Below are 24,454 nucleotides of genomic sequence, written 5' to 3' on the forward strand. Positions count from 1 at the left end.
TCCTTAATAAGTGTCTGTCATGGCTCCTGGTGAAAAAATTTGTTATATTTGCTTTATGTATTATGATAAAAAAATGTATTAAAGCATATCAAGTAATGGATTTGTATAATCTATCCAAATTTTAATGAGATACTTGAGTAGGCTTGGTTTATAGAGAGAACCACATAAATAGTGTTCAAATAGAACTGTAACTGTGGTGAATTTCTGCATGGTTTGAAAAATAATTTTATCACTCTGAAAACTTATAATAATAATTCAATACTGAGAGTCACGTAATTAATCCCTCCTCAGCTGGGAAGCTCATTCTTAGAAGAACATGACTCCCTGTGAAGAAAGGACTGCTTGCGGGCTCTTCCTTTCCTGCTCCTCCCATGCTGCCTCCTTCATTCTCTCCTTTCTTTTTCTTTCAGTATTTCATTCTAACGTAGTTTTTCAATGACTTTAATTGATAATCCTTATGCTTCACCGAGCTGCCTTAAGCCTAAAGATATGCTAAACCACTCATCCTACCAATAAAGCACTCCAGTGCTCAGAAAGCAAGTCAGAACTGGACAGTCCACAGGAAGTGGGGAGAAAGGGCACTGCATCTAAGGGGCAGAAACTAGCAGGACTGAGGGCAACTATTGCGCCCACCCTGTTGCCAAAAGGTGTGTGTGGGGGGTTGGGGGGGTGGGATCTTTAAGTGCCGAATGGCCTGTGTTTGGTCCTCAGTTTTACTTCCTTTTCTAAACCTCTAGGACTTCAGCGTTCCCTAGCAACAGAAGCAAAGGATCAATTTAGAAAAGTGCTTTCCAGAGCATTCTAGCTACTGACCAAGCCATTTTAGTTTATGTGATCAAGCAATTGAAATTCAAGGAGATTTATCACTGACTGTCCTCGGCAGCAAAACTGGAAGAGCACCACTTGATATGTATGCTACTAATGTCTAAGATGACTGATTCTACCTCCACTGCACAAGCACGGATTGGTTTCAGTAAGAATTAGTAGTCTCTGCATCTCACTGTGAGCCGACAGTGTTGCTAGGGAAACTGATAATTATGTGGCAAAATGGAGGGTGTAGAATAGGAAAAGGGTTCAGAAGAAATACAAGGTTTTGATCCAAATCAGCATGTTAATAGTAGAGTTTGTTGATCTTCTGTAGTCACATAATTTAATAAATACCATTAATTATATGTTTGACAAGATACAGATTTCTGAATGGAAATAAATGAACAGAAATGAACTGAACATTGCAAAGCCACTGGTTACTGATCATACTTGGTGCACGTCACAGCAGACACACATATTTATTAGAAACTACAATGTCACAGCAGAGACACATATTTATTATAAACTACAACTAATTTAATTTAATGGAATTAAAATATTCAAAATATTCAAAAAGGTGAAAAAAACATTGATTTTTTCAAAATATTCAAAAAGGTGAAAAAAACATTTATTTTTTTTCTGACATTTTTCTTTAGAAATCAAAGCTTCTATTCACCCCAGTGACTAAGTCATATAACCTCAAAACACCCGTTAGCGTGGAGAGGAAAGAAGTGTTACTATTTTTATATTATACATAGTAAAACCAATCCAGAGATGCTAAATGACCTTCCCGAAGACACCGGTTCTTCAGTGAGCGTAATGCTGCTACTAAATACCTGTCTTTAAGCTGCCCAGGGGGCACTATTTACGCATCGTATTCTATTAAGGGAAAGCCCAGCAAAGGGATATAAATGTAGTAAATGGTCTCAAATTTCTAGATCTCACTTTAATGCTAAATGAAGATTTCCAATACTTTTCATTTTTAATGGCTAAAAGTGCAGTTCTAAAAGTTAATGATATGACATAAACATCTGTGTATCAAGAGAAGTCTTGTTGGAGACATTTTAATATGTGAGAAAGATCATCAGAGAATTAAACAGCTCATTAGTGAACAGTTTTCCTGCATGTCAAATCACTGCCTGTGAGTTGTCTGTCCCACCATGACGGTGTTGATTCACAACATTCTTTTCCTTTCCCTTTTTCCTAGGACTGTTAGGTAAAAACTTTAAAAGATGAAACCAAAGGTTTTATATCCTCCTGTGTCTTTATCTTTATAAATTCTTACACATTTTCTAATTTATAAATATACTATAGATATTAAACATTCATTCACACTCATATACACACAATCTCTGTATGGACGTGTGTTTGTGTGAGAAAACAAGTGATCATTTTATGGCTGGTGCATAAAACAAGACAAACATTTACAATAGCAAATGTTTCCAGTGTTTTGATCTTATTTGGTCTTTGACAGGAAAGACTGAGACATATAGAGAGGACACCGAGGTAAAAGCATAAAACTATACAGAACTTCTTAACTCAATGAATTCCAAGTGCCAGAAGTAGGTAGTCAGACTTCCGAAGTTAGGAAAAAGATTTTCATTCTAATGACTTAAAAGTGGTAAGCCTTGCTTATTAATACATAAGTAGTAGCTCACCCTAGATGGGATGAACTAGCATGTTAAGCTAGTTTATTTACTTATTTTTTAAAGGCAGCTCATTAAGTCTATCAATATTATGATGGCTTAAAAATATTTGGCTTAGGTTACAATTTTGTTATTTCCTTTCATCAACGCATTGGTTTTTGGTAAAATAAGAGCCAAATGATAGGTTCTTATTTTGATAAGCCTTTTCTTATGGCAGGAAGGTTGTCTCAACTTTTAAATCTCTGGGTAAGAAAAAGAAGAATGTAAGGCCAAATTTTATAGTCACTGGAAACAATTTTTGTGGTTAGCTTAAACAAACCTTGACTTAGGCCATCATGACAAGATGTCTGCTTGACATCCAAATTCTCCATGGTATCACCTTTAGAGACGTCACCAAGAGATGTTCTTCTCTCAAAGATGTTGTTGTTATTGTTAACTTGAGTTCCATTTTGCTTCAGTAGTCTGAACACCTCAGCTTCCAAATCTCTAATCTAAGGGGAAAAAAAAAATCCATCCATAAAACTCTAAGCCAGCACTCCTCTCTAAGTACTCAGCAAAACCATCCTATCACTTAGTGGTTTCGAGCACATTAACTCACCCGTACTTGCAGACCTTGAACTTCCACAAGATGAGCTTTTTCCAAATCTTCTATTTTCTTTCTTTCTGCTTCCTGTCTTTTGATGAAATCAAGTTCTCTTAAGAAGAAAATAAAAGATCTGATGGCATCAAATAATAAATGAGGAAACGTCAAAGTTCTTATCTGAAGTGATAAATTGCACAGTGGGACAAATAACTGGGCAGCTATTTAAATAAACAAAACTCAATCACAGTTTTAAAAAAAGGTATCTAGTAACGAAAGCAAATAAAACATTGTAATGGATCGTAAAGAAGAATGCTTTGATTCTGCTTACTGTGATTTTCGTTTTTTAACTCCTGATTCTAGGGCACCCATACAGATTTAGAGAGAAGCTACTGAACTAATGACCCACCTTGGGTAATTTAGTGGAGATGGTTACATGTCAGGTAGTTATAATCCCATATTTACAAAGTCATATACTTCGTAAACCGATGGGACTAGACGGTAAGAGTTTACAGAAGATAATTACAATTTGCTTTCTACGAATGACTGTGGTGCGAGGCTGGGCGGGTCAGAAACACTGAGGGGGAGCCATCACTTACATACCTGAGGGTAATAGGGGGAGAAGGAGAAAATATCTCCATTTTGAGAGCCTGGAATACAACCTGCAAATCTGGCAACATTTACTATAAAGTTATCACATGAAATACAATTAGGTATGACATTTTTGGCAGGAAGAGTTAAAATAGTGATGTACTGGATTCATGATCACAAAGAGTACTTTCCCCTTTTCACAATGAACTTTTTATAGCAATCTCCTTTAAATATGAAAAACATTATTTCTGTGATAGGAAATAACAGAGACATCGTGAATCTTACACATTCACTTCGCTTCCAGAGCTTGGCATGGAAGGCCAGAAGTGGTAGGGCACGGCTCTGTATTGTTCTGACTGGCCAGAAGTACCTGATGAAAAAATCCAGTAACCATCTCCCTGAAATTACACCAAAATCCAACAGAGGGAAGCAAAGCAGCATTCGTGTGGGAAGAGCTGATGAGGTTCAAAAGCAGAGTGTGCTGCTGGACTCCCTCACTGCAGTGAAGTGAGGCCCTTGCGATTCTCTCAACAGCTGAGCAACGCAAAATGGCAGGGCAGGGGGTCTTGCTAGTCAAGAGTTACTCTATCTGAGGTGGGAAAGTTCTGCAGGCCCTGACTCTGAGAACAGAGATAGAAGCAGCCTCCTCAAGGCCCCACTTGCTGCTTTGCATGGTCAGTCATTCTGCGTAACTTCAACGGGGCTGCTTGCTTCCTACTCAGAGATGTTTCCAAAAGGATAGAGATTCAAACGTTCTCATAGTTACTAGGAATGACTAACTATGAAAAAGAAACCAGGGGGTAACCGACGGCCAAAAAACCGTAAAAGAAACCATATATAATCTCACACGAAAAAATGACAGAAGTGATTTCTCAAACTGAATGTCTGATGTTTTATAACTCTGGTTGAAGGGATCATCAAGATTATCTTTTCTATTCTGCTGGACGTTACAAATTACTGGATATAAGCCTTATTTAGATGCACACAACGATTCCTTAGTCATTAGAAGCTGCTTACTTTTGCTGAAAATCCTTGATCAATTTCTTTGCCTTGTTGTATTTCTTCTCCAAGGCCTGATACTGGCTTTGAGTCTCCTTGAGGTGCTCGTTCACTGTGTGGCATAAGGTCTGAGCCTCAATCCAGTAGCTCTCCAACTTCAGCATTCTCTCTTTATTCTCTTCTATATTCTGTTGGAGTTGGGTTTTTTCTAGTTCCCACCTCACTTTCTCATTTTCTGCTGCTTGCAGCTGGATAAAGCAAATGTCAAGGCAAGGATAATCTGCGTATTCTGTAGCAAAATCCGTCATGTTTTTATAGCATGTTTTAAATTAAGTTCCATGTCACGTATACTCAATCATCTAGAACCTTGAGATGAGAAGAGCAAGCCTTATTTTCAGCATTTCAGAGATTATGAAATGGAAGCCTTGAAAAGGGAAATGCTTTGTCCAACCAAGGTCACACATCTGATAAATAATAAAACCTGGATTTGATTTCGCCTCATTTGATTTCCATTGCACCATGCGGTTTGAAATTCTGTGAGCAGTACATACTGTTTTAGAGTTTGACTGGATTCTATCCAATGAACTTCAATGTACTTTCTTTTAGATGTTTTTCCTACATATAATTAGGTGTAAAAAACTAACTGAGAAGTGAAGGGGCAGAGGCACACTGGGAAGGAGAGGGGGGCAGAAGCACAGTTTGGCCTAATAGTTAAGAAGGGGTCTCTGGAGTCATTCGGTATAGAGTTGAAGCCCAGCTCCACCATTACTGGCCTTTAAACCCTGAGCAAGGAATTGAAGCCTTCTAAGACTCAGGTAGATTATCTTTAAGACGAATTGTGACGTAACTCAACAGCATGCCTGGAACAGCTTCTTGGGCATAATCTGATAAATGTTAGTTATTTTTACTTTGGTGGGTTTTTTTTATCCCTTTTAATAATATGATTACATCCTTTATTTCAACTGACACAAACATAGTCTATAGTTCATTATTTTGCTGGCAGTGTTCTGAACTTCCAGAGCCTTACAAACTTCAATTTGCATAAAAGTGTAAAAGATTGTGTAAGTAAAAATATAACTTATTGCTGACTTATTTTAAATCCCTCTGATGGAACAAAAAGGTAGCTTCCTGTGTTTCCAGGACTCGTAGGAATGGATAGTATACTAGTCCAACCCCTTATTTCTACAGAAATTCAAGGTTGATCCTTTAGGTGAGGGGTCAAAGGTCATTTATTCACAATAATGGACCTCTAAATTAGGGCTTCTTCTAGTTCACATGCTTCCTTTCAAGTTCAAAAGGATGCAGAGTCATTATAAACTAACAATTTCAAAATCGAAGACATCCCCAAACCATACCACATTCAACAAATATATATATATACCTTTTAATGTATATTTTAAAAGCTAAATACATTGACAAAACAGAGTACAAAGTAAAAAAATCAAAACCATTTCAAAATTAGGAATTCTATTATCAACATGGATATAAAGAGTCACAGTAAAGTAAGCTACTATAGATATTACATGCCAATATAATAAAGAGAAAAATACAAAATACTAATTTATAGGATTTTCTAAATTAAATGTTTTTGGTCTAACACATAAGGTTTGTTAAAGCACTTACAATCCACAGGGGAATCTTTCTCCCTGGTTATAACCAACAATTTAAAAAAATCTATTCTTCCATTCTGTACTAAGAAACAATAACAATTTAAAACGAGACTAGGTGTTTACTGCATCTTTTATTAAGCAATGTTTGGTATTCAAGTTGTTTATTTACCAACCACTACTAATTTAAAAATGATTATTCACAGAGCTTGGCTGACACCATGAATGATGTATAGACATGTTTTGACTAAAGAGCTACAGAGTTATTAGCTCAGAATACCATTTAACCAAAATAGCCCTGCTAATTCATCTCCATTTAAAACACATGGAAAAACCAAAATAAGTGTTCAATGTGAACAGGAAAACAGATCATTAGTGGTGGGGGGAGAAATTGTGTCTTAGTTTTTAAAAGACCATAAAAACAATAAAGAATATTATTTTTAAAGTAATTCAAAAATATTTTTAAATCCTTGAAATTACATATTTGATAAACCTAGACACAATTCTAGGAACTCACAAGTACCTTAAAATTTACCAACTAAACATGTCTTTTGAATCTTGTGTTATTTCATATATAAACTAAAAATACATACTCCCTTTTATCAAGACCTGTTTTTTTCCACAAATTTAAATAATGCAAACTAAATTTGTCTAAAAATTTCCAGTAGCATCTGGCATCTAAAATCAATTTTTCACATATTATATTAAATTTTGTAATATTTCGTTATTAGAAATTGGAATTTTTTCTATGAAAAAGTATTAATGTGCTACATTAAAATAGGTTGTTTCTGATAAATAAATTAAAAATAAGTAAATGATTAAACCTATTTAAAATAAGGTAAATAAAGAGAAAGAGATATAGCATAATAGCTTGTATAATAACAGCATAATTAGTGGTCAAAGCAGAACTCGGATGCTAGAACCATTAACAATATTTAATTTTTGAGGAAATCTCAGAGGGAACTGACCACATAAGTGTAAATATGTAAATATGTACTTTCAAAACGCCCTGCTATTTTCACTGGGAGTATGGTGGTGCTTACCCCTAGGGGCATGTGCTCTCACTGGCAGGTCTGTCTCCATATCTAACGGTGGAAATGAACCTCTCACGTTTGTATTCTTTCAAATGCACAGGAACAAATCCTTTAGTCCTAGGGTTGAATTTATTCATAGCATCCGAAGTTTAAAAAGTACAATTCAAACACCATTTAATGGTGCTTACCTTGGTCTTCAATTTTTGAATCTCTGCTTCTGTAACTGCATGTTTGATTTGCAACTGGAAATTGAAAAGAAAAGAAAAAAATCTGAACTAAGAAAGTGTATCTATATTTTTGAAGTCTTGGCGGCTAGAAGAATACCTTATCACATAGCAGAAGGCCCAGAAAAGTGCTGCAATGCAGCAGGTTGTAAATTAAAATGTCTAGTGTGTAGAATGGCTCACTAGGTGCACACGAATGAAACACGGGGTCTATGGCCCACACTCCCTAACGGATTAGGTTACGAATTTAATGGCTCAGGGACTAAAGAAAAGAAAGCACATTTTCTAGCCCTCTCTGCAGCTCTTCCTGTACAGTCTGGGTGTCAGGGAATTGTTTCAGAGCCCAGAGCCTTGTGGCCGGCAAGGTTCCGGCAGGCAAGGGGGCCCGCGGCAGTGCGAAGATCCGATTCCGAATCTGGAAGAAAGATGGCGCTATGGTTCCGCGAGTCCCGCGCACCGAAGGCCGAGCCGCTCCTACACAGCTCGGGCCGCTGCCAGACGGAAGACCAGGATGCTGCGGTTCCACAGCGACATTGGTGATTCTTTTTTTTTTTTTTTTTTAATTGCAGGAAAGGTAGAGATCCAGATTTCTGCCCCCCTCCCCCCACATCGACTCCTATGGAGGACCTAGACCCCCAAAAGCTTCGGCTGCAGTTTATTAGCACGGGAGCCACCGTTTACATTTGTTTTGCTTCTCCCCTCCCCCATTTTGTTTTCTCTGTAAGGGTGAGAACAACAAACAAAACATTCATTTCCTTAAGGGATTAAGAAAAATGTACCAAGATTTACAGAAAACAATTTATGGGTTGAAAGTCTCTTCTCTGAAATCCTTGGGGCCAGATGTTTTTGGAATTCAGAATTCTTCCAATTTCAGAAAGGCAGGGAGAGGCATTTTCCATAAATTGCCTTTTACCCACAGCTTGGTCCATGGAGGCCCTCTGTGATCGAATACACGAGTATTTTTGCCACCCAATATACGTATTTCCCACTAAGCGAGGTAGATAATAGAGACTACAAATAGTGTCCCGTCTGTTTTGGTCAGGTTTACCACCAAAGAGTTTGCGGCAAAATTATTGTAAACAAACTGTTTTCAGAGTATTTTGGATTTAGAATTGTACAAAAAGGGCTGCAAATGCCTAATATTTCTATGATCAAATGAGTCTAAGGTTTTCTTACCAGAAAAAGTGAGTCAGTTGATGGAAGGATAGAAACATGCACCTTGGAGGTCATGACACCTCACAAAGCTCAGCGATCTTTGGTTTGTAACTTGCTTTTTCCTGGTTTTCAGCCAGCTAGTAGGGGCACCGGGGAAGGATGGAGAAGGGTGCTCCCTCCTCCATGCTCTCCGGTCTCCTGTTACATTTAAGGCCCTGTGGTCTACACTGCTACAGCTCTGTTACTTCTCTCAGTCCGGGGGCGGGGGGTGGGGGTGGGGTCTTGAAACTGTTTTAAATTTGATTCAGCCCCACTCACATCATTTCTCTTACTTTACCACTTCCTGACCTGCACACTCTTGTCCTCTCATCAATGTGGCTCTTGCTCCATTCCCCCTCATTGGCTCGTAGGGGCTCCTGCACTCAGTCTCTAGAGAGGAAGGATTCTCTGTGCAGCCGTCATTCTTTTATGAGGCCCCAAACAGGCAGTTCTGGCTCTCTTGGTTTCTCTCCATAGCCTTGGTGGTACAACGCTTAACCTACCCACCCTTAGGAGTTGCTCAGAGCAACAGTGTACTTGGCAAGTGCTGCTCCAGATTCATGGGAACTCCCTTCCACCTCGCTGCCGAGGTCTGAGCTTACCCAAAGCCCTAGTCTGGATGAATCTCTCAGGAGCTGACAATGCCAGGCAACCCGGCCCGACATGCTCAAATGACCACGGTATACTCCAGCTATGAGCTCTACGGTGAACACATTACTTGCACCATCACCAATCCTAACATTTCTGGACTCCCTTGAAGATGTGGAAAACTAGGGCACGTATGTGGAAAGTGACCTGGCTTATTAGATTTTACAGTGAATTGCTGTTAAAACCACGACTAGAACCTAGATCTTCTGCTTCCTGATCCAATGCCATTTTTCCTTAGAAGATAAGGATTAATTCAATAGGCATTTATTGAAGAGCTGTTATGTGCAAGATGCTATAAGGAGAAAGGATGACTCTTTCCCCTTCTAATAAATACCAGTGTTAATCTCCTCCGCCAATATAAACCTAATAAGCTGAAAATGGCGAAATACTTGGATATTAGGTATGTTACATTATATACATATATATAAATGTACACATGCACGCATCTAGGCTGTCAGGAATTATTTTCTGTGGAGATCTTATACTTCAGTGGACACACACTCGGGCATCCAGCAAGTCCATGTGCCTAGCTGATTCTGATGTATCTGGAATTGTTACCGACAAGAAGAGTGACTCCATGGCCAAGTGTGAAGCTAGACTGAATTCATCCCAGGCCTACCATGAAAGAACTCCACGACGCTGGAAAATCACTGAACCTCTCTTACCTTCACTTTGCTCACCTGTACAGTTCTTCATAGGTCATAACCTTCTTTATTGGAAGATTAAATGAGATATAACCCATGTAAAGCTTTTAGCACAGTGGCTAGCACAGAATAAGCCATTTAAAGTTAGCCCAGACGAAGGCAAGAGTGATCTGAAGAACTCAAATGTAATGACCACAACCGCACTTCTCAGCCAAAAGTGCTAAATGCTGTAAAATGTCACACCTGAAATAAAACAAATACCTCTGCTTCTATTTGAAGAGTAGCAAGAAATCAAAAGGGCAGATTTTACGACAAACACTGCAACCATGGGGAAGTGCCAGATTTGATTTTCTCAGTGGTTGACTCTCTTCAACACAGGGTAACCAAGTATATGGCATGCAGCTTGTTGGGACTTTGGGTTTTCTTTGTTCAGATCACTGTGACCGACAGCAAGCTGCTTCTCTGGGCCCCGGCTTCCCATATGAAAAATGAGAGGGCTAGATGGGAAGAACTCCAAGGCCCTTGCAAACACTACAGGTGTGACATTTACGAAATGAAGAGCCTGGAGATGGTTGTCATGGTTGCAGAGTCTAGAAATTCTTGTCTCAAGTGAGCATGTTTATTCTTCTGAAGGCATATATAGATTAATCCATTAATGTGAGGGACAAGCCCAGGTAAAACTGAAACAGCCAGACTGATCTCCAGATATCCCACCCTCCCATCCCACCAAAATGGATAACAGAAGACAGCAGGACTCATTAGCAGTGAAGTCAGAGCACTGATAAAAGCTTGGAGTGCTACTAAGTACAGCCAAATTCTGTGGATACAGGAAAACAGACTGAAGTCTGTAAATTCAGACATTATTCAGAAGATGGACAAAAGTTTTAGTGCAACGTTTTCTTAGAATTCACAGGGCCTAAAATGACGGACACGTAATTATTTTAAGGCTGTATGCACATTAAGAGAATTTCTACAAACCCACCTTCATTAACAGGAAAAGTATCAAAAATAAACTAATCATAAGAAGTAGGAAGATTGGTAGGAGAAGGAAGGGAAGAATGAAGGAGGGGGGTAAACAGAAGGAGGAATGAACCATGAGAGACTGTGGACTCTGGGAAACAATCTGAGGGCTTCAGAGGGGAGGGGGGTGGGGGAATGGGATAGGCTGGTGATGGGTATTAAGGAGGGCACGTATTGCATGGTGCACTGGGTGTTACACGCAAGTAATGAATCATGGAACTTTACATCAAAAACCAGGGATGTACTGTATGGTGACTAACATAATATAATAAAAATTATTATAAAAAATAAACTAATCGAACTTTCATTTTATATAGGAAGAAACAGTTTCAGCAGTACGTGCTGCAGAGCTAGTAAGCGTCAGAGCCAGGTTTTGTACACTTTAGTCCATGGTTCTTTCCCCTAAATTTCTTACATTTGTAGGACCCTTTATCTTTTTTATCATCTCCTTTATCATTGCAAATGAGTCTGTGAGGGAAGGCGGACAAGCACAGTCCACCTCATTGTTCAGGTGGGGCCAGAGGCCCAGACAAGTTACATGGCTTCTTCACGTTCCCAGTGGAAGCAGGTGCTGGAATGGAAAATATCTCAGGTCTGACTCTCCCTACCTTAACCTCTTCACCATGCCTAATCAGCTTTGCCATACATTTTTTCGATTAATCCTCAGAAAAACTCTTGAGCCTTATGTCATCATTGTGACCTCCTAGTTGAGGAAGTATTGCTCGGGCTGGAAGCAATGGATCACTTCTGGTCGTCTCTGAGCGTTCTGACACTAAATACAAACTGGTGCTCCGTCAGCTGCTGTGATTATTCACGGAAGTTAGGAAGAAACAGCTCCCTCATTATTCAGCTAGCACTGACTTAAGGACATTGTGTGCCGTGCTTGTCACATGACACAGAATCTACCTTCAGAACACCTACTTTAGGAGATTAATAAAGATCACCTTCTGAGAGAAGTTCCTAGATCACCCCGAGAGAAACATCGCAGGGAACCTGCTCCAAGATGAACCTGCTCTCCAGATGACCCTTAGGCTTTGGCCTATTTGTCTTATCTCCCACTTTGGCAAATGGGCAGGAGGAGACCGAGATGCCTCCATTTCGTGGAGAGAGGAAGAAAAAATTGCTTTTCAAAGAGGTTAAGTGACTTGACAGCAGAAGCACATTTGGTGAAAGGTCGTGTCAGGTTGACTGTAGGGGCAGGGAGTCAACAGGACTGGTTAATAGAAACTGAGCCTAAAACACCTGTTGGAATTTTGGGGCTTCAGAAAATCTAGATTTGAAAGAATACTTGGGAAGAGAGAATATAAATAAAAAGAAAAGGTTAAGGATTGCAGGTTAGTGTCTTAACTTACAAGACCAATCTCATCTCTTCTCTTCTCTTTTAACGTGAATACCAAAGATGTCCACCCTGGGATCACAGCACAAATAAACACATGCCTCCTACAGAGAACAGCAGCTCTTACATAACACTCTGCAGGTGTACCTGCTGTGTACATTTTGTTTATTTCTTCCAAAAAAGATGAATACAGAACATGTACCCTATCACTGAATCAATACAATCCAAATATAACTGTGCTAGAAACAGAAACACCCTTATGCGGAAACAGAAATGGTAAGGCTGAACTTCTACACGTTCTTTACCTATCCTGTGCAAGAATGGAAAACACTTTTCTTTAGAAAGTGCAAAATACTATCTTTGCAGCAAAGATTTTAAGAGATCTCTAGTGCTAGAGATCTTACAATCAGATAAGAGCAACATTCTCTGTTCCTGGTTCACAAGGCTGAAATAATAAATGATATTTGCATAGAACTTTATAAAGTGGTTTCAGCATTGTGATCAAATTTTTTATAATTATCTTTGTGATTATTTGATTGAAGGCTGTCTTACGTATGACAGGGTAGCCTCCACAGAAGAAGGAATCAGAACCGTTTTTGCCTGTACCCAGGTGCTGTTAAAATGAAGCTACGTCATATTCCGTTATAATTTATGCTCAAAGCTTTATGTATGGTACCAATCTTAACACTACCCAAGTGTTTTTCACAGGGAATAGTTTATGCAAAATTAAGCCGAAGTTGGGTGACTGAATAGTATAATAATCTAATCTGAATGGTACCACTAATTGCAGCATATGTAGGCTAGGGTGAGCTACCCCAACAAGGTCACTCTCCAAGCAGGTATTCATAAACTAGTTACTAATGATGTAGATGAAAATGGATGTAGGTGAAAGCATGTAATGACAGTTTCTTTTTTAAAGAAATATCTGTTTGCTGCTAAGTACACTATTTTAGATAAACTATTTTATAGCTCCTCTACATGTTAATGGAAAGTTCCATAAAGATAACTTTATATTATTATCCAAGGCACTTACAACTTTCTCTAGATTATTTTTCATACATTTTCTATGACTTAAGTAAAGTAAAACAGTACAGTGTTTAGACTCCATTTTTTCCCTCAAGACCCCCATGACCACTGAGGAGGAGTGTGAAGGGAAACACTAGACAACTGGTTTAAACTGACCAGCAGTTTCTGATTCAGCCTCTTCCTTCTCCCCACTAAATTTCCAGTGAAATCACATTTAAAAAAAAAAAAAAAGAAAGAAAACTCCCAAATTCAAATGGACACTGAACCCAAAAACATGTTATTAGAATATGAAAGAATCACAAAATTGAATTAAGAAAAGCATCCAAGTTTCACTCCAAGGAGAGAGGGATGGTTTGTCCATCCTCAATGACTGCTGGAGATCCTGAGTCTATCCAGTGAGAAAGCTGGGCAACCTCTACTGTCTTTCCCAGGAACTGTCCTCAAACCAGGTTCTCCAGCTCTCTCAGGAGTCCACATTCATCAGAAAGCAACAACCAGAAAAGGAAAAGAATGCAGGAAGATGGCTGAACAGCGGCACACTGCATACTTTGAGCTCCAGACCCCAAACTGGAGCAAGATAGATAGGGATGATCATAGCAAGGGTTTTGAGAGCAGGGGATAATCTTTTTTTCCCCCTTTAACTTAGAGAACTGAGTGCAAGATTTGGAAGTATCTCACCTAAGCATCACCTAAGTATCACCAGATGACAGACCGCCAGAAAACAGCAACCAGACAGGAAACAAGGCACACATATATGTCCTCCTGATGTGAGTCTAGAAATGGGATGCGTAATTTAAGAAGTGGATGACTGCTGACCATACAAACAGTTTTTGCCTCCTTTCCAGATAAATATAGGACAAAAAGGCAAAACTGAGCCCACTATTAAATATTTCAAGTGAAGGTAAAGAGAATATCAACTTAAAAACCCAATTAAGTAAACTGGAAAAATGAGGTTATCTCATTTTTATAAGTAAAAATACTTTAAGGTAACTCTCTGGACTACAGGGATAGAAAGTGATGGACCACAAAGAATGGATGGAGAGTAAGGAAACTAAAAATGTTATAAAGGAATTAAGTCATGTTAGAGGTGTTAAAAAGCACAAATGAATTTGAGGTTAAAAGCATATTTAACGCTACAGAAAACTGAATCGTTGATATGAGAGGATGCATTTTAGAACAACCTCAGATAGAAAAACCAGAAAAGAAAATATGAACAAGATAATTAACACAGAAGACAAAGTGTTTCCAGAAAAGAAACAGCAACAGAGAAAAAAATAACAGAAACCGAAAAATTGTTAACTAAAACCAAACCAAAACACAAATATAAAACAAGGAAAGCAAATTAAAAGAAAAAAAAAAAAACCTCAATGAAAGGAGGCTTACTTGAAGAAATTGTGATAAAAATGTAAAATACAAGACTAAAATAATACAAGTAACCAAATGCCAGGTTGGCATTACACTTTTTCTTTACAGTATGCACCTAGCTCAAAGCAGTGAAGCCTGCCTTACAACACTGTCAGGAAAAAAATGTTGTGAATCAAAATATTAAACCCAACTAACTGTCATTCCTATGTCAGGAAAATTAGATTTTTCCCATTCTCAGTATAGGAAGCCCATGAAAGCTATAACCTCCATGAGTATTTAATAAATTACTTAAGGATATACTCTGAGAAATGAGAAATACTGGTGTAGAGAGAATAATAGTTGAAACTGAGTAAGTCAAAAGTCTAACGACTTATTGTACACAGTATTATAAAGCTAACTGAAAATGCGACAATATTTTAACAACAATCTTGTCTTAGAAACCGAGACTATCAAAAACATTCAAATGATATTGTTTTAGAATATCCACAAGGTATTGTTTTGTTCTTAATTTTGAAAAGTATAAAAACAGAGAATAGTTTTTAAAAAGTTAAAGATAATCCCTACCAAAATCTATAAACGTAAAGGAAGCATAAAGCATAAAATGAGATGAGGTAAATTAAACTCTGAATAATTATAACAACAAACTTAAGTTGCTGAAGTTTTGTACTAAAAGAGCTCCAAGATAATATTTTCAAAATTTACAATAAAACAAAGTACTTCAATTAAATTTACATTATAAAAGCAGGTACATACACATGTTTACAAAAGTGTGTTTATCCAGCAACTACAAACAAAAGTAGCAGTCAGATTATTACCATCAAACAAAGAATATTTAAGGATAAAAATCTTTAAGTCATATTTTATATGCTTTCAACATAACATTAAAATAGATAATCAAAGCTACTAAGCACAAAATATAATGAGGTGTAATTTTACTATATGGGTCTAAGTTTAGTAGGTTAAATAGGAAAAATGATAGAAATACAGAAGGTGGAAAACACCTAATATCACTTTTCTCACAATACCCATATTAATCTATAATAAAAGCACCACTTTAAAAGAAATCAAAATTTACAGACAATATTATCCGACCACAATGTAACAAAAACATTAGGTTAATAATAAAAGTTACAAATTAAGAACTATTTCCTCAATTATTCAAGTCAAAGAGAAAATAAAAACATTTAAAAATGAAAAATATAGACTATTTGTAAAATGATGACAAGAAGAATGAACATCAAAGATGTTGCCAAAGACTTAGCTAAACAGAGATTCATAGTTTTAAGTGCTTTCATATTTAAACAATAAAGTATTACAGTAAATTAAGCATTTATTGCCATAAGTTAGAATAAGAGAAATCAAACATTCCAAAGGATAACAGAATGATGGAATGAATAAAAAAATAAAGATAAAATGACTGAATTAGGTAGGGGCAAACAGTCAGTGCAGTACAACATCATACACTAACAAAAACTATTTACTGCCTTTCCTGAATGCAACTTTGGAGATGCCAAAAAGGAAAAAAAAAAAAAGTCTCATCCATCAATTAAAAAAAAAAACTTGTAAGAAATTCTTAAGAGACAGAACATAGGTGTTTCCAGATATGTTGGGAAAAAATGAGTATATGAAGCAGACAAGTGTCTGTAACCAGGAATGGGAGACAGCGATCTAATGCATCTTTCATGTTATACATGTGACTGGGTAAACCTGCGTCTGGAGGTAAATCAAGGACAATCTATTCCATTCTCCTGAGGTTTAGACATCCTGGCCACAAACTTAAACTTCGGTGCCATGTGGTAAAGTACTAGCACCAACATGATGTTTGTGAATTAACATCAGGACAGCACTGAAATCCCATCAGCGTTAGGGAGAAGTATAAGTGAGTTGGAACTCATTATTTTGTAAAAGGCATGCTTATAAATATATCTAACCAAAACTCCTGAAATACAAAAAGATTGAAGAGGGGAGGAATGCAATGGCTATTATTTTTGTTAAATGGTAGACATAACTACTGATCTGCATTCTATGTAACTAGGGGAAAATAACCTAAGACTGAGTCAAAACTACTCATGTATAATCTCTAGAAGAACTGAATGAAAATGCATAACTTTCAGCAGATGAAAATTTGATGTATCTAATGGCAAGTAGGTAAAAGATAAAAAAGAAACAAGAAGAAAGCATGAAAATTGTAAATATAAAATAAGGTGGCAACTCTAAGTTCTAATATTAAAGTGATTAAAGTAAATGTAAATGGGTTAAACTCATGAATTAATTCACAAAGACTCCCAGAGTAGTTAGGAGTAAGATTTAAGAATAGGTTGGCTAAAGGAAACACATTTGAACAAAAGGCTATGGAATGGCTGAAAACAAAGATGGAAAAATAGATGTTGTGAAGTAAACATGATCAAAAAGAAAGGCAGTGATGAAGTTTTACTATCAGAGAAAATAAAATTTGGGGTAAAATGCATCATAAGGGACAAGACAGATGTTACAATAAATCACAAAGTTGTAACAATCCTGAACATATATGCAGCTGATATCAAAGATTTAAAATATATGAAACCACAACTGATAGAATTACAGGAAGGAAAAAAATAGCTGTACTTTGTGATTTTAACACATGCTTTTCAGAATTAATAGATCAAACAGACAAGAATCTAAGCTATACTATGGAGAAGAAATGTATATTTCTATTATTACTCATATTTACATAAATGAGCAACATATAAATTTCATACCAAAGCACAAAATATGTGTATATACACAAAATTTCTGTATGCATGAAGACTATTTAAACAAAATTATTTATGAATTAAAATACAAAAGAACTCTTGAAAATTCTAAATAGCTATCATATGGAATATGTTTTCTGACCAGAATATGATAAAATTAAAATCCGGTAACAAAAGGTTAACAAAATAAAGCTACATATGTCTGGAAAGTAAAATATATCACTAAATCATTCTTGTATTAAAGAGAAAATCTTGGGTGGCTCAGTCAGTTAAGTGTCTGCCTTCTGCTCAGGTCATGATCTCTGAGTCCTGGGATCAAGCCCCGAGTTGGGCTTCCTGCTCAATGGGGAGTCTGCTTCTCTCTCTCTCTGCCCTTCCCCATGCTCATTCTCTCTCTCTTCCTCCCTCTCACAAATAAATAAATAAAATCTTAAAAAAAAAAAGAAATCCCAAGAAAAGTTACATCTAAAAGACAAAGGCATTCTAAATGTAAAAAATTGCAACATGTAGCTAAAAATCAATATTTAGAAAAAGTATAGCTTTAAATATATTTATCGGAATGCAAGAATTATCAAAAAAAATGTACTAACAAATGCAACTGATCAATACTGAAACAAGAAAGGAGGAAAAAATTAAGATACCGTAGGAAATAATAAGTACTTTTTAATTTAAAAAATTAGGAATGTAAAGGTTAACAAGAGAGACAAAAATTCTAGAAAAATAACTAAGAAAAAATATTCAAATAAAGAATGAAACAAGAATAATTATAGACAGTAAAGATTGCAGTATTTAAAAAGTATATTATAAAAATGTTAGAAAATATGAATGCTTAGAGGAAATATATCACTTTCTTGAGAAATGCAAAGTACCATAACTGGTACAAGAAAAACTTGAAAACTTGAAGAGAGTAATAGTTTTATAGAAGGTTTTTAAAATCTTCCTCCACAAAGGCACAGATGGTTTTATAGCTGAGTAATAATAAACTTCTAGGGAACAGAAATTTCTATTTTATGCAAGTCATTAAGTCTCTCTTATAAAAGTCGTTTCTGAAAATAGAAAAATAGAGAAAACTTTACTTATATTGAAGCTAATGTAACCTTTGTTGCAGCTTTTGATTAATCCACTCTAGTTAGATGTTCTGTTACATATAGGTGGATGCGGGTGTAACTAATAGAGGGGACTATAAAATTTTAGAAAGGGTCAGGGAAAAAGGCTTGAATTAAACAGATACATTCCATAAACTTGGATTAAAAGAGTCAGTGTGATAAAAATGCAAGCTCTCTGCAAGTTAATTTAGTAGTTTAATGTAATTACAATAAAAATGCAAAGAAGTTGTTCCAAGGGAATTAATAAAGTGATTCAAATGTTTTCCTGAATAGGTTGAACACTACAAGAATTTTTGAAGAGTTAGATGAATCTGATTTATTCCACCAATGTTTAATATATATTCTAACAGCATTGCACTAAAGAATGATTTGAAGACAGAACAGAATATAAAGGCCAAAAGCAGGCCAGAGTGTAAAGGCACCAATTCTGTAGATAATAATGCTGGCCTTCCAAGCAGAGGGAAACACGGAAATGAGCATTTAATAAAAGTGCTAGCTATCTTGTCAATTATTTGGGGAAATTAAATTAGGTACCTGTCTTGAATTATACAACAACTTCCAGTATATGTTTTATGCCATCCATTCACCAAATATTTAACCACTAGCCATATGTCAAGAACTATGAGAAAACAGGATACAAGAGTGAGCAAAAACAGAGGAGCCGAGAGGCTGGGAGGAAGAAAGGTAACAGGCCGACAGGACGACTGGTTGAGATAATGTCAGTCTAATGTGCTTTCCTCAAAGAGTACAACATGTACTTGTTTGATATAACGCAATTAAGAGAACCCTCTGTAATAGGAGACATTGTACAGACCCTGATACACATGACTCCCCATCTCCACCCCACATTTTGTGCATAATCTTGTGAAAAATATCTAGTGCTCTAAGTATTTGGGCATTTATGTTAATCGCATACAGAAATTTAAAACCGTGATAGTGGCAGTGTACAAGATACGAATGCTGTGACAAATGCCATCAGTGGCAATCTCCTGAAGAAATGAATATATTAATATGTTAAATATATAACAAAAGAGAATACAAGAATTAGAAGTGAAATAATGTGGTATTTGTTTGATCTTGAGGTGAGGACGAACCTCCAATTCTTAAAACCAAATTAAAAGAAAACTACAGATCTGGTTACTCAGGCTAAAAACAAATCAGCTGGGTTACATAGAACGGGTCCAGATCGTGCAGTGGCCTACACCAAAGTCAGCCCTCATTTCTGTAAAAAGCCAGAGAGCAAATAATTTAGGATTTTCAGGTCACATGGTCTCTGTGCAACTACTTAACTTGGCTATTATTGTAGCATGAAAGCAGCCACAAACAGTAACTAAAGAGATGACCACGGCAGTGTCGAATACAACTTTATTTACAACAAAAGGCAGTGGGCTAGATTTGGCCAACAGGTCACAGTTTGTCAACCCCTGGGTCTAGACCGCGCAGTTGTCTACACAACGGAGTACACCTCAAACAGTATTTACAGAGCACGGAGTCCTTGGCTCAATTCAGAAAATGGAGGCTATAACCTTCCACACACTGTTTCTGCTTTTTATACTCTAGCTTCCATAAAAGAATGTGGACCCCACTTCCAGCTCAATTATCTATCAAAAAGTAGGGCCATACTCACCTGGCAACGCGGATAAGCTACAGTAAAGGCATTTGCCCAGATATACTACTTTGACTTCACTGCCTCAAAGCTGGATTGAGAGTTACAACATTCAAGGAAGACTTTTTTAAAGAACAAGTGTCCATCTATTCTTCTAGATAATCTGTACTCGTGGGCCAAATCAGAGGTGCAGAGAAATAGGTCCCTAAATTGCCCCTTCCTCGCACTCAGCCACTTCCAGTAGAACTTTCTTTTTCTGCACTGCTCTTTGGTTTGAAGCTACCAGCTGATGCAGGAAGCCTTTGTAAGAACTAGCCCTAAGATAAGCATTGCTACTCCCACTGTAAGGGAATTCTGAGTTTTGCGATCATTATAGAATAGTGTACTTCATTTGTCCCCAAGATGTTTGAATCTGATTTAGAACTAGGAATAGTCATAAATCATCTGAAAAATCCATGTATTTTGCCTCAAGGACTCTGTGAACTATACAAATGGAAATGGCGCAACCTGACAAATAATGATAGGTGGGAGAGAAAAGGGCACTCAACACACTGAGTGGCAGAAATAAATTTCTCTATCACCAAGAAAAGCCATTTTGGTGGTAACTTGGCATTAAGTACCACAAGTCTCCAAAATACTCATATTCTTTGATCTAATAATTCCACGGTGAGAAATTATCGTAAGGATAAGTACACACATATCAACTGGAGTGTAACTTTTAAGAATAACAATTTTTTAAGACCTGGAAACAAAGGAAATGTTCCAAGACAAAAAATTAAGTAGATCAATGATAAGAGACCCATATACTAAATCAACATCATTTATGGAAGAACATTTGATGACATGAGAAAATCCTGAAGTACAATTACATGTGTATCAAGAGTAGGAATTTAACCCAGTACGGATTGTATAATCCCAAATACCACAAAATTAGGCTCATAAATGATTTTTTTGGCACTTATACAAATGTGCATTTTCCAAAATTCTATAATAAACCTAAGTTTTTTTTAAAATAAAAATTTACATTTTAAAAGTACATTTCACTTTGATACTGGTCTCACAAGTATAAATTTATCATAAGGAATTATAAAGGCAAGTCAGTATTTTAGGCATGGCAGGTACAACATCAGAGCATATAAAACTGAACTAATTATGATACATCAAAATGAGAAATTATAAATGAAAGAAAATTAGAAGCCAGAAATAAAAGTAGAAATTATACATTTGCAATGATCAACCTTGTTTTTCATATATAGGGGAATTTTTTCTTCCAAATGGTCAAGTCCCTAACAGGCTCGACACCACAGAGCTTCAGTGCCTCAGGGTCATCGTGGGGAGGCTATAAATAATGACACACTTGCCTTGACAATGGAGGATGTTTCCTAAAACAATGAAGAATAATCTGTCTGGGGACCTGTTCATCACTGTTTCTGTTTTACATGTTGGAGCTTTGAGTAGTTAATCTGGAAGACGAATGTGTGTGTTATCTGCATCTGTCTGCCCTTCCGGGATCCTTTCTTGGCCCTTTTCGGAAAGTTGCTGCCTTGGGAGACTGACCTCTTCAGACTCCTGCCTGGGTTTGGCCGATAGGAGGGAGGCATTCACAGGAGGGGAGAAGGGGCTGAGTGTATATCACCCTTGTCCCCAAGATGCAGTTTTTATCAGTGGCTCCATCTCATAAAGATACCCTTCTTGGGGGGAAAAAAAAAGAAAGAAAGAAGAAAAAAAAAAGTCTTTTCCTCTTTACTCCTTAAGGCCTTCTTTCAGGAGGAAGCTGGAATGACTGCCTGCTGTTGCCAGTCCCGGAGCACCTCCCCATCCCTGGGTAGTTCTAGTGACTCTGTTCAAATTTCATTCATTAAACTTTAATTTCTTCAATTAAGCTACTTAGGTATGTCATCTGATTCCTTTTGGGATCTTGGCTATTTTAGGAAAAGAAAAAAAAAAAAAACCTTTCTAAGCAATTACTGCCTTAGAGGAAAGATTATCATCAGGTCCCCAAAATTCTATCAAGCTGAAAAAAAACCACCTGCACTTCTCATGAAAACTGCACATTTAAAGCCACAGCTTGAAAATATGGAAGAACAGACCAGTCATAAGCTATCACTACAACAAATAACAAGCATTTAAAAATTAATGATTGTGGAATGAGATCTACTTAAATTTTACCTTGAAATCCAGTGAAATTCAACACAATGTTATCAAAAGGCTTTCTTTTGAAAACTGATTCTTCTCAGTACACTTTTCAACCAAAAATATAGACTTCATGATGGAATGGAAAGGTACAGAAAAATATTTTGCAGATCAGCAACTTACCTCTTTGAACTTGTGACTGAGCTTGCTTGTGTCCAGGTCTGATGGGGAAAACATGTCCTCATTTTCGGGCAGCTCAAAGACTTCAATGGCCATGTCACTGCCAGGAAGAACAGGTCCTACCTCATCTTCCTCTTCATCTGTGGCATATTCTCCTGTCTGAAAGGAAGGGGATTTCAGAGATCCAGCTGTCTTCACCCCAGGTGGAAGTGGGTTATTTGAAAATGTTTTATAAAAGAGAAATAAAATATGTCACCAAATGGTGAAGTGTAAGTAGGCTTTTAAGTCAAGCATGCCTCATGCAGCCAATGTTATAAACAAATGTTAGTTCAAAGATCCAAAGTGACATGTCTACACCATACGTAAGTGCATTCCTAAAAACCTAACAGCATCAGTAGCATCTTTAGTATAGCAATACAAGTTGTTCTCCATCTAAGAATGCGGTGGTTTTATGAAATAAAATTACATTGCTAAGGGAAATAAGTGATTCCTATAAATCCCCACCACTGTGCGAATAAGTCACCCGATACTAAGAGCAAGGAAGAAGGAAGGGGAGATCAAAAGATTCACAGAGCTGGAAAGGACCTTAATTAAGCCTTACGAAGGTTTAGCAGATGGATTCTCCTAAACTTTAAGAGTTCAATCAACTCTGTTTTGTTTGCTAGCTAACGTGTTGGTTAACCAGTGACCTAAATGAAAACCAGAGGTTTCTAATTGATAGCCCACAGAGGTGTATTGCTTTGCCTACACAGCATTTTGATAAATCTTAGTATGTTGTCAATGTTAAAAAAAAAAATTTACATGAGATTCTAGATTTCCAGTTTTTCTTGAGAAAGCCAAAGATCTGGCAATATGGGTATGTTGTGACATGAAAACAACCGGCTAGTTAGCAGTGGCTGCCCCTCTGGGATGGGTCACACACCTCCAAATACACCAGAACTTTCATAACTCTGTACGGCTATATGCTGTTAGCTTCATTCCTTCATGGTAGCCCCAGGCCCCTGTAGCTATGTGAGTTCATGGCCCCTGGAATAAATGGTCCTCCATACCTTCCTTAGCATTATTAGAAAGTAGCTCCTCTCCTGGCAGCACACCAAGCTATGAGGCTCTAACTCAAAATAATTGTTTGAAATCTATACCTTATGATATAATTTAAAGACAAATAACGGATTCACCGGGTTGAGAAACAAAGGTCATTTAACGTGTCCCTGTTCTTTCAGGTAGTATTATATATAATATATAAAACAGACAAGAAATCATATTGCCTTTAAAAACACTTTCATAAAGTGTGTGGAGTGATTTATTCCTTTGATTAAATAGGCTTAGCATCTAATTGCTGTTTTTTTCTTTTGGTTCTATACTACATTCTTCTTGGAAAAGTTGAAATCTTATTTCATTTAATGTTTTGCACATGAAGGAAATCTGGTCATTAACCTCAATGTAATAATTCCTAATGTCTGAAAGACCATTATTAAATTGCCATTCTGATTTCTCCTTTTCAAGTAAAATAATGCTGGTTTCCCCCTAGGTCTCATTCTCTGTCACTGTCTTTGTGCCTCTACTCAGACTTCTCTCTAAGTCCTCCATGCTTGTTTTAAATTGTGGATCGCAGAAGTAGGCACAACTTCCAGTAAGGAGTCTGAGGGCCGTTGACCAGGGTGGACAAACTGCCTCAGCATCCTTCAGACACTACTTCCTCACATGAAGGCTATTATCACGAAGACCTTGACTTTGGTGGCATTTGCATCAATAGTAAGCTCAGTGTATCTCTGGGTTGAAACAGCTCCTCAGGACTCAGAACCCCTGGACTCTTTAGAAACCAGTCTGAAAATGTGTAAACTCTAAACACCATTCCAAGTGTCTCTGGCACTGGCAGGAGAAGGTAGCTGAACAGTGGGGACTGCTGATTCTAGGTAGCTCCCACTTGTTGGTGTGATTATATCCTATAAATCTTAGAAGAAATGATCAATTTGATT

At 37.1% G+C, this 24,454-nt stretch overlaps 1 protein-coding gene across 1 annotated transcript in view; it reads right to left on the reverse strand.

Annotated features, from left to right (window-relative positions):
• Positions 1–24,454, reverse strand: part of PPP1R9A (protein phosphatase 1 regulatory subunit 9A) — a 298,537-nt gene that overhangs the window by 48,309 nt on the left and 225,774 nt on the right. The window contains exons 8-12 of the mRNA XM_040644262.1: positions 22,482–22,637; positions 7,453–7,506; positions 4,642–4,871; positions 3,052–3,148; positions 2,773–2,944 (exon numbers count right to left, since the gene is read on the reverse strand). Coding sequence (XP_040500196.1) covers positions 2,773–2,944; positions 3,052–3,148; positions 4,642–4,871; positions 7,453–7,506; positions 22,482–22,637 — 709 coding nt within the window. The remainder of the gene's footprint in view (positions 1–2,772; positions 2,945–3,051; positions 3,149–4,641; positions 4,872–7,452; positions 7,507–22,481; positions 22,638–24,454) is intronic.

The sequence above is a fragment of the Ursus maritimus genome, unplaced genomic scaffold, assembly GCF_017311325.1.
Source record: "Ursus maritimus isolate PB19 unplaced genomic scaffold, ASM1731132v1 scaffold_3, whole genome shotgun sequence".
Taxonomy (NCBI): Eukaryota; Metazoa; Chordata; class Mammalia; order Carnivora; family Ursidae; genus Ursus; species Ursus maritimus.